Below are 14,620 nucleotides of genomic sequence, written 5' to 3'. Positions count from 1 at the left end.
TAAAGGCCAGTTTCAGTCTGTAAGCCAAGCCCAGGGCAGAGACAGGTGGATCCCAAATGTTTTCTTGCTGGCCAACTTAACTGACTTGGGGAGCATCTAGATTAGAGACAGACTCCAAAGAAACAAGGTACAGAGTGATAGAGGGGGCTATAAAATATCAACCTCTGGCCTCCACATGCATGCATGTGGAGCCTGCACTCACACAGAGAGAGAGATAGGTAGGTAAGAAGCTAGGTAGGTAGGTAGGTGGATACATACATACATACATACATATATACATACATACATAGAAAGAGTTTAATTCCTGGACTCCTTAGAAAGCGGTTTTTTTTTTAATCTGCTGCACACATTTTTCTATTTCTGGGCAGAGAATAAGGATTTTCTAGATTCTCAAATACCCAAGTAAATTTGTATTGTTTGTAAAACAAAACAACCTGAAAAACACTGTTAGGCCATTACTATTTTGTTTCTAGCGATATAGTTACCTATTTTCACTAGCTAGTGTCTTAAGGCAGACCACAGAAAGAAACCATGTTTCTAGGAAAAGGAAGGGAAACAACTAAGCGGGTGAAGACATAGAGTGAAGGAAAGTAGCCGCTTGTTTTTGCACCAGATCATCAGTGCAGCGTAGTTTTTCTGCAGCACTCAGCAAACCATGCCTCCCACCTCCAACCTCAGTGTGCTAGTAGTTTTTTGATATACTATTAGTTATTCAATAGTTCTACAAAATGAAAATTCCAATTAGTAGGAGGCAATACTTACTTGGTGTTTTCTTTCTGTAACAGACCTTTATTTTTCTGGGTTACCTTCCTGCCTAACATCTCATTTTCCTTGCAGGATCCTGTGGGCACTGAAATCCAACGTACTCATGCCCATTTCCTGTAATGGACAAACTTGATGCTAATGTGAGGTATGCTGAATTTCTCGATCCTTTGTGTTGCTGGACATGGGAGTTTGTGACAAACAGCCTCTGCAAATCTGTCGTAGTGGAATTGCGAAGCTAAAATGGATTTTTTTCTAGCAGTTGCATATATAACCATGACTGTGGTATACTGCTTGGTTATTAGTGCTTTATTACTATGCTTAAATGATAAAAAAACCCAGCTGTTAATGTTTCTATCTGTATGAACCAATAGATCCCACTTAAAGACACATATTCATTTCTGCAATAATAAAAGTTATGCATTTGAACAGAAGCAATGAGATTGAAGATTATCTATCCGTATCTAAACTTCAGATGTAAATCCCAAGTAGATTTGTCTAGAAGGTCCTAGTTTGCCCACTTTTGTTTTCAGCCAAAGCATCAGATCATGGTCATAGGATACCAGATGTTCGTGTACTGAGTGGAGTTATGTTAACCTACATAGTTGTTGTTCTTGTAATTTTCTGTAAACCTTGGGAATGGGAGGTTTTACCTAGAGGCTTGCTTTGATTTATCTGGTCTTACCAAACAGTGCAAAAAAAAGTTGTGTTCAAGGAAGTTAAGTCGTCTGCCTTTGTAATCCATAACAGGATTATCCACAAGTAACTGTAGTTGGAAGACATCTTAAAGTCACATGCTCTGTGAAATCATAGGAAACTTTTTTTTTCACTTGAAACCTGTGGAAAGTATGTTCTACATATTAATCATGGGTCTGTGTTATGGTTTGATGTGGCAAAAACTATCACAGCTGGCTTGACAGGAGCTCTAGCTTGGTCTAATTTGAGTGGCAAAGTTGTGCTATCACCCCACCAGACGTGTTTCCAGTACAATGCAGAATCCCTGGCATGTGATGAGTTTTCAATAAAGAGTTGTTGATAAGGTAGCCATCGATGTACAACGAATATTTCAAATAGCATTGCATTCTAGTACACTAGATACAAAAGGGCATTATCTATCAATAAAATATTTTACACTCTTAATAGAAGACATTGTAGATTTTGTTACTTACTCAATAGTAAATTACTTGGTGTAGTTGTTAACATTCCACATAGATTTGAAAACCTATTGACATGTGTTTTACTCTCCTCTCAAAGCTTGTAAGATTATTTCTGCAGAGAAAACATTGTGGAATTGGGAAATTTGGCTTTCATTTTGTTAACCAGAAAACCAAAGTGAGCAATTCTGATGGTTCAACGTTGCTTAATAGTCTTTAAATTATAAAGATTGGATCAAACGGGTTCAGCTGGTTAAAATGCACCTCTGGGGGTGATAATTTAGACATTATGATCCCTTACATTGCTAGCTTTTAGACACTTATTTATAGGAGTCTTAGCTTTCAATGATGGAATACGATTCGATTACGTGATCATCAGCTGTTCTCCTGGGATACTGTGGAAAACTGGTGTGGGATTCAAGATGATATCACCCCCAGAATGTTGTCTGTGGACCATTCTGTCAGTCCGTTTTCTAACTGGATCCTATCAACATATGTTCATCCTTACCCACTCCCCCTCTCTATCCACAATATTAGTAACAGGCAAATGTCATGGACTTTCTATTCATTTCCTCCTCAGTACAGCCTCTGAGTGTCCGTAACAACAAAAAAAGGATGTCTTGGCTCACATTTGCCAAATTGTGCTGCATTTGTAGTTAGTAATTCATAACAAATTTAGGTGGTATACCAGCAACTTTTTATTATCATGAGGAGTAATTCTATTTTATCACATATTAAGTGAAGTAAACTTTCTTTTTATATAAATATAATCAGATTTGAAAGTGAGTTTATATAAAGAAAAATGAAATCCAGAAATACATATTCATAAGTTCTATACTCATGATGAAGTTCTAGATATTCCAGGTATAGCTAGATAGCATAAATTTTACCATTTTGAAAAAGAGACTAGAGGGTCTTCTTTTCAGTTTCAGTTGCTGTCTTCATATGGAAGCCAAACACATAATGAGGCAGGAACTGAAAGCTCTAGGTTCTTTGCCCAGGGGAGAGATTCTTTTAATTGTTCTGTAGGTAGAGGGAAGACAGAAAGTCAGAAGAGAAAGATCATTAGGAGAGGAAGTAACTTGGCTTAGATAAGAAGGGACTTAAGCTGTTAGCAGGTATAACAGACATTAAGATTAGTTATATATACGCATATATATGTTTATGTTGTGGATATGTATATGCTCACTAATGACACACACACGCACACGCACACGCACACGCACACGCACACGCACACGCACACACCACAGTGCTGACCTCTTCATTCAATGACATTTTAACTTGCTGTAGATTGGGTGTTGAATGTTTGCATTGTTGGACGCAGGAAATCATCATGAACTATAATGTTGATTTGCATCACTCCATTTAATACTTAAGCAATCCTAAGGACTATCCCTGTTAATCTATGCTCAGGGTCATAAACTTTTATGTCTTCTACTATCCTATAACTATTTTGTCAATGAGACTATGGTATGTGTGAGTGTGTGTGTGTGTGTGTGTGTGTGTGTGTATGAATTTAAAGAGATACAGTACATGATATTTCTGTCTGGGTAAAGACAGAAATATGGTTTGGAAAAAATTAATATTTAGTAATAGACACCCAGAAGGAAGAGAGTAGTGTGAGACGATAAACATATTGGGGGAAATTTCAGAAATAATTTTTCACTTTCATGGGCTGTAAGATTGAGGAACTCTAATCAACTCTCCCAAAACAAGAAGAGAAAAAAAAGTCTTTGATTGAATTTGGAGCTATAATAAAATGTCTTACAGAGTTTGTCAAACTATATTGACCATTTCAGCTTTTGTTTATGTATCTTCACTGAATTTGCTTCTATGGCTTGGTCCTTATGATTCTCTATCTGCCAGAGTTCCTGGCTAGACACATCAGGAGCTAATCCCGGCAAACATAATCAGAAGTAATTTGGGACCAGCTATTGTGAAGCTTAAAAAGTTAAGACCAAAATGTTAGAAGGGCACATTTAAAAATAGATAAAGATGCCAGGAATGGTAGAAGAACCCTGATAGTGAGGTACACAGCGGGACATGTTCTTCGTGCAGTATAAGAAGAATAAGAAAAGGAACATGGGACCTTGCTTGTAGAGCTACAAACTGCAATGCAAACACTTTCTCCTACACTGAGAACAAGGATGGTAGAGTGGCCCAAGTCATGATAAAGCATCACAGTGAATCTGGACCTATTTGGGAAGTGAGCTCAGATAAGTTCTTTCTATAACTAGTGTCTCACAAGTTTCACAGTGAGCTAATAGGCTGACAGATTCTTCTCAACAATCTGACACTCACAGAATTCTAGGAGTTTTGGCCCCTATGTTTCTTTTGGGGACTCTGGAGTAGACAGTTATGTTCTTTTCTGGGGAGGGATAGAGGAAAAGGAAGTAGTTGTCTCTAATTTTACAGCTGCTCTTCCCAGGTATCCTTACTGTTAGGGAATGTAACTCTGGTTCTCCATTCTCTGTAAGACAGGAAGCCACTCAAAGTATCTGTAAAGACTTGCCCCTTCACTTCAGAGACTACCTGATATAGGCTTATATTTTTCAAAACCTACTTTATTTAAGGTTCTTAACCACTTCAAACTCCCTTTTAGCCCACTGACCAGAGTTAGAGGAAAAGAAGGTTAATAGGGAAAGGGAATTGTGGGCCTATTTAGATGTAGTTCCTTGGGGGCAATTTCCACTCTTCTTTGACAGGATACCAGCTGTCCAGTTCAACAGCAAATACCAAACACAAATCAGTAGAAGCAGCACGATCCAGCAGAAACAGTAAGGCATCACCTGACTTGGCACAAGTCAGTGGAAGTCTTCAAAATCAGCCGGAATACCATGAGAAGTTCTTTGCCACATGGTTTTCTCTCTATGAAGTGAAAGCCAACAAAGACCACCAAAGACCAACAAAGTGTTGCATGCTGTAGAATTGTGAGAGCATCCTCTCACTATTTGTGGGGTTCTATTTATATTTTTTCTAAAAATATAAATCATGCACCTTTTCATGTGTCTGTTTTCAGCAAAGCATCACATGGCCTCTCACAAGGCAGCTTCCAGAAAAACATCACATGACAAAACTGAGTTGTTAAAGAAACCAGAAATTTCCAACTTCAGCCTGAAATTACTGTTTGTATAACTGCATACACTTCCACTGATATATAGTTTTTCTTGCTTCAGGTTACCCAGAAAGGAAGCCACATCTGTATTTCTTTCTTCCTGTTGCTCATTACAGGCAAAAGGTGTCTGCTTTTGATGACTTTTTCCTGTGGATATTTAGTTCCAGAAAGTACAGGGTTCAGGGCAGCATTGAGTAGGTAGAAGAAATCCTTAAGATAATGACCCCAGACTGCTTAAAAGCAGCCTTCCTTTGTATTTAGCTTCCTTGTTTTGGAAGCTTCCTACCACCCTGGATTCATCTTTTTGCCTGCTGGGCTCTCTGAAGTTCCCTCTCTACTGCCCCTGAAGTCTCTGGTGTTTCTTCTTTCTTCAATAAGAGCATCCTCATCTGGGATGCTGTTTCTTCTCTGCAAAATGGCTCTGCATTCTCTTATTAATGTTTCATATCAGCAAGCAACAAAGCGTCTTATACAGTTAAAAGTAATAAATGGTATCAATCCCCTTCTTTTACTATGGTTCTAAAAACCTGAGAGCCAAATTTACACTCAATAAAAGCAAGGCTGGGTAGAGGTGTCTGGGCTCTAATGCACATTTGTTTTATCTCACAACTCCTTTGAGTCTTTTTGGCTTTATTTACTTTCTTGATAATGCATCCACATCTTCATAAGCTGATTTAAAAAAAAATGAGAAAGAAGACCAAAAGTTGAACACCTTAGAATAGAACACATAATCTCGATATAAAACATATCTTGCTTTATACCATGTATGACATTAATTAAACACTGTAGCAAAGGTAAGTGGTGAGTTTGGATTAGTTGCCCAGGTGCCATAATGTCCTGGTGTGCTCAGTTACAATTCGTTACTTTAAGACACTAGTTCAGGAGCTGGAGAGATGGCTCAGCGGTTAAGAGCACTGACTGCTCTTCCAGAGGTCCTGAGTTCAATTCCCAGCAACCACATGGTGGCTCACAACCATCTGTCATGGGATCCAACGGCCTCTTCTGGTGTGTCTGAAACAGCTACAGTGTACTCATATACATAAAATAAATAGATCTTTAAAAAAAGACATTGCTTCAGGTATTAGTGTAAGTACAAAAGTGTATTGAAATTATTCCAATTTACAAAAGGAAAAAGGGTAACAGTTGTTTCAGTGGAGATGCTGGTTTTGGGCTGGATTATTAGCACTGGTGGCAATATATCTTAGGTTTGACAAAAATCTGGGGATGAAGTAGAATTTTTTAATGCTAACTGTTTCGGAGTCTTGAAGTAATTCACAGATATAAATTGCCTTACCTAGATACTTAGCAATATGGAATCACTTTGGAACCAGGGTTGATTTGTGTTTGTAACCTGGCAATTGGTGTTGGGAACAGGTGCAATCTTAAGGCTGGGGAATGTTTTACAGGAAGTCTCTCCTCAGGCTCTGAAATTGTGACATTCATTAGCATATAAGGAGAAAGTGAGTGGGTTTGGCTTCAAAGGAGTTATTTTTTATGTTGCTTTAGAGATGTAAATGGTAATCATACTCAACTTTACAGCCCAGCTGACAAAGTGGTGATTTTCCCATTAATTCTTTTGATTAGATCAGGGACACAGTGAATTTGAGCTGAACCTTATCCTGCGTTGAGTATCTTTGTGCCTAATAGGGTTCTAGGAGGCCTCAAGCAAGACATATCACAGGTTACCAGCAGGGCAATAATGTGCATGTCCGCTTATTGGTTGTAGCCTTCTATTAACACATCTCTACATATAGGCAGCATTATATCGTTTCACCTGCTTCTACTTGAGCACTACACCTAGCAGAGTACGCCAGCAGCAGGAGCCGTGTGGTTCACAGAAACAACCCACACATGGGTTCAAGTCTTGTCTTTCCCTGTGATTGGATGCATGACCTTGAATGAATTATTTAGTTTCTTGAGCCATCAGTTTGGTCATTTAAAACTGTAGCTGCTGAATAGCCAGTTGCTTTATTCTTGTCAGGGCGTACCTTAATTCTGGCAAAACAGAAAATTATTTTAAAAAGTTTCATACATGGATACTGTGTTTACATCATTACCTCCCTTCCCTTCCTCCAGCCCCTTACATGCCTCCCACTCCATCTCAAATTCATTATCTCTTTTTCTTTAATTATCATTGTTACATACTTATGAATAAATACATAAATATACCCTACTGAGTCCACTTAGTGTTCCTCATATGTGTATACTTTTAAGCCTGACTACTCGATTCCCAAGTAAGCAAGTAGAGGGCTTATCCCTCAGGAAGACCTAGTTTACCTCTCAGTAGTCATTAATTGCCTATGGCTCTTCAGCTAAGAGTGGGGTTTTGCAAGATTTCCTTCATCCATGTTGACATACCAACTGACGTCATTACTTGGGTCTTAATTAGGTAGCCATACTGTTCAGATTCCATAGCTTCAGCTTTACTGCCATATAAAAAAGATGCCATCTCACAACAGACATCTGGTTCTCTTGCTCTTAAAAATCCTTTACTTCCTCTTCCATGATGTTCTCTGAGTCCAGGGCATGGGGGTGTGTTGTAGATAAGAAAAATCCACATCACTTCAAATCACCACTCGCAATCATCCTTCTGCCTTGACATGACTGCAGAACTGGTTCATGGTCTCTTGGTGTCTTCCTTCTCCCTAGATTCTCTTGTCAATCTTTAATTGGAATCCCATACTCCAGTAATATGTTTCTAGATAGTTTCTTATGATCTTCCATAAATCAATAGCTGCAACGAGCTTGGGGAGGTAGAGGCAATGCCTAATTTTTCCAAAAACTTTACAATATCTATATTATCCTCATCTTTTACCCAGCAAAACTCATCTCTGTAATAAGGGAATTAAAGTATCATTTGTATCAAATGGTTCCATATGTTACAGACAGGTTAGGTTATTTTGTCCTTCTTTGTAAGAATGAGATATTATGAGATTCAAGAAACATATAAGTTAAAGTATCACACTGTGTCTCACAAAACACCATTGTTTCAATGCTATTATACCTTTGTGCATAAATAGGCATAGACGCACATTTATTATAAAATAATAAAATATTGTGAAAGAGTAATGAAAAGGAGAAGAGGACTAAGCTTGTCTGGCCTTTGCATCTACTGTCCACATGTACCAAACTGTTACACATGTGGTTTACCCAAGACTAAAATCCAAGTATTTTCTTCCCAAACCGCTGCTTACTTCAGATTACCTACAATTATTAAAAGACAAACTAACTCCTAGTGCGTGTATAAATTTAGGTTAAAATGTTACATAAGTATAGCTAAATCTGAAAAAAAAGAAAGGGTCCCAGATAATAAAAAAGCAAAATATAAAATCGTTTGCCCTTAATGCTTTGAACATTTGATACGAACAGCTTGCTGTGATTTAGTCATACTGTGAAGCAGGTGACTTGTATAAACTCACTTCTGAAAATATTGGAAGGTCTTTATTAATAGATATTGCATAACTATACACGATGCACCTCAGTCCGAAAGGGATCTTCATTTTCATCAAAGCCACATTCCTAAAAAGAGCAAAGCCAGTATCTTTTCTTGATGATGAAAAAGTGTATGTCTAGATGTATAAAGTCATTGTGAAATGTTATTCCATTTTGTGTGTGTGTGTGTGTGTGCGTGTGTGTATACATGTGGCCATGGCCATGTGCTTAGTTCAGAAGACAACATGTAGAAGTTGTTTCTCTCTTTCCACCACATGGGTTCCAGAGACCCATGAACTCAGTCTAAATAATCTTTAGAGTGTCACAGTTTGCCAGTGTTATGCTGGGGAAGTTTATCATTTGGCATTTTATACTAATTTCCAAACCCAAAGGCCTAGTAGATATGTTTGGCTTCTGGAGTTTTGCAAAGTGATTAAAACTCTCTTGGGGACTAGGGACAACTTTCCTGAGTAGTTTTGGTTCCCTCTTGTTTGAAAGAAGCCATTTGAACTGTTCTCTATTTAAGGTTCTATACAGTGTTCAGGTGGCCAGAGGGTCTTTGATCTGCTGGCCTGCCCCATGGGCTTTTAACTAGATCACTTCAATTTGGGAAACTGTAGTCAGAACTATCTCTAAGCTTACAGATCTATATTATGACGTATGTTTTCATCTTGATACTCAGTTCTACTGGCATTTAACAAATAGGGTTTTGTTCAGTTTAAAATCCCCCCCCCTTTTTTTTCAAGTAAGGAACTGGAACAGATCTCCTAATAAATGCCTGGTAAGTGATTGGCACTGTATCAGCCGGCTAGTGATGTTTAAACCACGTTCTATTTGCATTTCCAAAGAACTTGAGAAGGAACCTTTCCCTTTCTCATCTGCCCACTCTTTTGCTCTTTAGCTTGTAATGTCCTTATGCATTTCAGTGCTTGTGAAAACTTTTATACAAAGTGCTCATCTTTGATTGCTCAGTGCTATTGTTCTGTTGAGCATAATAGATACAGGTGTGTAGTCATTGTAAGCGCTCTAAGTGCTTTCTGTGAAAATGGAGACTGACATTTTCCAGTCTCTCTCTTCTCATAACAGACGTCCTTGCTCATTTATACAATTACTCCCAGAAAAAGTGTGTGAAAAAATATATAAAACCGTGTGTGTGTGTGTGTGTGTAAAAAGTGCAGTGATTTACTATGTGTTTTAGATAAGCTACCATATTTAAGGGCTTAAAAATCTTAATTTCTTAGTAGAGAGTATACCTACCCTGAAGGGAATGTTTTGATAGCTTACTCTGAAATTGAACTAAAATATGTCATTGCAATATTGACAGAAGTTTTACAAACCAATAAAGTCAGGAATCTTGAGAAACAAGGAAAATTGTGGTTGATTTCTGTTTGTAACTTGAAGCATGTTGCTTTCTCATGTATATGTGTGTGTATGTTTGTATGTATGTATGTATGTATGCATGTATGTATGTATGTATGTATCTATATTCACAATGTCAAATCCCAGGCTAGCTTGAAAGTAGTAGTAGACCTTTGGCTTTAACTTCTTTAATACAAGACATGTTACATTCTGTGCTGATATTGTAGATGGGTTGGATTAGCTAGTTTGAGAAAGAAGAATGGCAGTTAATCAGTCCTATTTACCTGAAAGATTTTATAGGGAGTTTAGCCCACTTCTCTGGATAATCAGCCTGAAACCACGGAAAAGGCTCCTTAACCTAAGCACACAGGTGTGAGTAAAAGCAGAAAAAAGAAAGGTTAATCCACTTCAGGAAAAAAAAAATCACTTTTAAGGTGCTCACTCTCTGTTCATGTCTTCAGAGCTGAAGACATTGGTGTTGGATAACTACTTGGTATTCTCTTCCCAGGGGAGGACTATTTCTCCCTCTCTGGGCAGCATTCGTAGTTACCTGCAGTTCTTTGTCTAGGGATGAAGCCTTGTTGCCTACCCCCAGGTCCACACTAGCATTTCTGTTAGTATCCTTCTTTTTCAGCTACTGTTTAGGCTGAAATATTGGTTAGACTTCAAGAGTGTAGCTCCTTGCATTTCTAGGAGACACAATCTCACAGGCAACTTCCTATTTCTTGGGCTCTTGCAACCTCTTTATACCCTCTTTGCAATGATCCACAAGCTTTAGAAACACACACACCAATTGAAAAAGTAGCCACAAATTTAAAAGAGAGCAAGGAATAGGGTACCTGGAAGGGTTTGAATGGAGAGAAGAGAAGAGGGAAATGAAATGATTACATTATCTAAGAAAATAAGTTACTATTTACTAAGATGAGCCTTATTTTAATTGTTGCTGGAACACGGATGCTGCTAAGTAGGGAAGTAAAAAGTTATTTAACATATCTGATCTAGTCAAAAAAAATCTAAGCATTTAGTCATATTTTTTAAATATCTGTAATTCATATTTGATTAATTTTGACATGCTTCTATCCAATTATGTTGAACTGATGAGATTTTACTCTGTGAGGGGAAAAGTAGTAACCTTTTTAGACAAGCTTAATTTAGCTCCTTTTTCCCACCTAAAATTACGTAACCTTAACTCTGCCACTTGCTTTCCACTCTTCCTGTCTCTGCTTAGTTACACTTCGTCGTCTCATTTCTGACTCTGCTGACTACATCCCCCTCTCTCTCCACCATTCCTCTAACCGTCTGATGACTGGCTATCTTCCTTCTAGGGCTACCCTCCTACTCATATTCAAGATGAACTCACTGGTCACCAATTGCCTCCTCAGAGCTGTGTAAGCTCTCAATACCAGTTGTAATTGTCAAAGTTGTTTGTAGTAATTTATTTAATATGTGTACTTCCCCTGCTGAACTTCCTGTGCCCAGTAGTAGGCACCTCTCCTGGCATCATATACCCAGAAGTAGACACACAGCCTGGCATGTTAAAAAGTGGAAGGAACTTATCTAAGATTAAAAAGGGTTTTATTTCACCTCTCAACCTTTTAGGCAATGTCTCATTATCAAAAACCTCATGAGAGAAAAGCTTGTGCCTACAGGCTGTTAATGCCAATGACTACCACCACCATGCACACGCTGAATCTCCATTGCCACCATGGATTCTAAAGCTGAAGAATGAACATGATGAGTGCATGAACAGAACATAAGTTCTCTGGTTGAAACTGAAATGTCTCTCCTGTAGAATTATTTGTTAGCATTGGGACTTCTGGTGACAAGGTTACTGTGCCCTTTATTTTTAGCCCTTTATGGGATTGGTTCCTTTGCCTGGGCTGCCACCTTACCCCTACCTCTGCCACTACTAACAGGAGCTGAGGACATGATAGACCATGATCTGTGCTAATCTTTCACAAGTATTTTCTTCTCTATTCCATGTTACAGCATTGTGAAGAAAAATGTTCTTACTTACTGGTATTTTATGGAGCCATACAAAATGACTAGGTTTGAATACAGAGCCCAGACCTCTAAATACCAGGCTATGACATAACACTATCATATTTATAGATACTGGCACTATCCCAAGCCCTGAAACTACACTTACTCATTTTGCTTCAACAATTGCTACTACTACTATGACTATCTTATTATTACTATTATGACTATGAGTTACTAAGTCTTTGCTTTTGATATTGTGCTAAGTGAGACCTTCAAGATAATAGTTTGTTTCCCTGGGCTAGCAATACAAATAGCCCAATTTGAGAAGGAATGCTGTCTTAGTTAAGATTTTACTTCTGTGAACAGACACTATGACCAAGGCAACTCTTATAAGGACAATATTTAATTGGGGCTGGCTTACAGGTTCAGAGGTTCAGTCCATTATCATCATGGCAGGAACATGGCAGCATCCAGGCAGGCATGGTGCAGGAGGAGCTGAGAGTTCTACATCTTCATCTGAAGGCTGCTAGTAGAATATTGGCTTCCAGGAAGCTAGGATAAAGGTTATAAAGCCCATATCCAGTGACATACCTACTCTAACTGGCCCACACCTTCTAATAGTGCCACTTCCTGGGCCAAGCATATACAAAATATCACAAATGCCTATGACATACAAACTGATGGCATGACCACAAAGAGATATGGTTAAAAAGGAAATGTTTTATTATAGCTATGAGAGAGAACAGCCTGAGGCATCTGGAAGAGTCTAGAGTAGAAAGAGAAATTAGTAGACTGAACTTGGCCAGAAGACTGGATCTGGCCATGAGAGAAGCAGGGGCAGAGTAGAGAGAGGGGGAAGTGGAACAGAGAGGGAGAGAATAGAAGAACAGAGAGAAGGGGGAGGTGGGAGATAGAGAGGAAGACGAAAGGAGTAAGTGGAACCAAAATAGCAGGGTTATAAAGAAAACGAGTAACCAGGGAGATAAGTCCATGAGTTAGAAGGGTTTAGGGTAGGGAAGGAGGGGCGATGAACTAGTATATAAAAGTATATTAAAGTGATTTTGAAGTATATAAAAGTGTGGGATATTGAGGGAGCCTAGAGGCCAGCATGCACTTTGGCACGCTAATAAACACCATAGATTTTAGTCATTTGTTCCTTATGCTTTTTGGAATTTGGGGAAATGGAATTTCCTTTGGACCTGACATATCTCAGATAGAAAAGACAATTGCCTGGGACTTGAGACCTCCTGAGGAGACTCACCCCTTAAATAGCTTGTCTCTCTTTGACTGGTTCATATTCCAGGAGTTCTCCAGCACTTTTGATGAGAAGGTTTGGTAGGTCTCAAACTCAGGACAAATGGCTAACAGAAGTGCCTATTATATCAAAGATGACAATACCAGTTGCCAGATTCTCTCAGCATCCCTCAGTTCCTACCTGTTACAGAATCTTCCTGGCTTGCATACAACAGCCCATACCAGAAACTCTCCAGTCCAGGGACTGGGCTGCTCTTTTCCCAGCTGCTCTTCCTTATATTGTCTAGCCATTTTGGCTACATAGTCCTTTTGGCCCTTTTCATCTCTGGGCCTGTCTCTTGGCCTAGGCTGCCCCTCTTGGTCAGTAGGTCCTCTCCTGCTCTCCTCCCCTTCTTTCCTCTCATGGCCTGGCTCAGCCTAGCCGTGCACACCCTGGACTCTCCCAGATCTCTTTGTCTCTGCACCTTTCTGTATTCTTCCTTTTACTCAACCTTCTCCTCCACCATACGTAGGGGAAGTCCTGTCCTCCTCTTTTAAATTTTTTTCATTCAAGTCTGCTAGCTGCTATTCCTCTGTCTTCTTTTTGTATCCTCTGAGATGCCTGCAATCAGCCAGGAATCGAGACTGTTAGTTCAGGAACACCCTTAAGAAATTCCCTCATGGCCGTGTCCTTCACAGTAGCTACCTTGATCAGGCTTAAGAATACCAGTTCATTTTTAAAAATTGATTTAGTAGCCCAGATAATTGGGCAAATTAGATTTAATAATCAACTAAATCTAGATTAATTGACATCTTCATGAAGCAAAGCAATAATAATGAAATTGTATCAAGGTATGCAATGTCTCACTGACTAGGCTTTATGTTGTAGACTAAGATCCCTGATTTTTTTTTTTTACCCTTCTGCTCTTTTTCTGTGTTGCTTATAAACAGACTAGGCTTTGTTTGGGCACGGTGCACACACCTTTAATCTCAGAACTTGGAAAGCAGAGGCAGGCAGCTTTCCATTAGTTCAAGGCCAGCCTGGTTTGCATAGTGAATTTCAGGCTAGTCAGATGTATGCAATGAGACCCTGTTCCAAAACAACACCAACCAAAAGCATCCTAGGTTTTGTTTGTCCTGTTGCTGTACCTGTCTCCTCCCACAGAATGGGCACTATCTGTGTCCCTGCGCAAGTTTCAGTTACTAGTTACTATAGAGGCTGGCTGAGTTTAAGACAAGCTCAAGGGTGGCTAGGATAGCTCAGTAGGATAGAAGTGCTTGTGTGATCATGATGACTTGAGTTCGGTTCCCTGATTCCATGGTTGAAGGAGAGAACCGACTCCCGAAAACTGTATTCTGACCTCCACACACAGGGATGCACACCCAACATTCTCCCACATATATGTCACCCACACATAGCACATGATAATAATCTTCCCTCCTCCCTCCCCCTCCTCCCCTTCCCTCTCTCTCTCCCTCCCCCTCCTCCCCCTCTCCCTCTTTCTCCTTCCTCCCCTTCCCCCTGCTCCCTCCCTCTCCCTCCTCCCCCCCTCCCCCTCTCTCCCTCCCTGCCTCCCTC

General features: G+C 39.4%; 1 protein-coding gene across 4 annotated transcripts in view; it reads left to right on the top strand.

Moving 5' to 3' along the window:
• Positions 1-837: 837 nt before the first annotated feature.
• Htr4 (5-hydroxytryptamine receptor 4) overlaps positions 838-14,620 on the top strand; it is a 160,037-nt gene continuing 146,254 nt past the window's right edge. For all 4 annotated transcript variants that reach the window (XM_028774234.1, XM_028774236.1, XM_028774235.1 and 1 more), the window contains exon 1: positions 838-910. In XM_028774234.1, the coding sequence (XP_028630067.1) occupies positions 885-910 (26 nt within the window). In that variant the 5' untranslated portion in view covers positions 838-884. The remainder of the gene's footprint in view (positions 911-14,620) is intronic.

The sequence above is a fragment of the Grammomys surdaster genome, unplaced genomic scaffold (assembly GCF_004785775.1).
Source record: "Grammomys surdaster isolate TR1022 unplaced genomic scaffold, NIH_TR_1.0 239, whole genome shotgun sequence".
Classification (NCBI taxonomy): Eukaryota; Metazoa; Chordata; class Mammalia; order Rodentia; family Muridae; genus Grammomys; species Grammomys surdaster.
The sequence above is the reverse complement of the archived record's forward strand: the minus strand, read 5'-3'. Positions and strand labels throughout refer to the sequence as shown.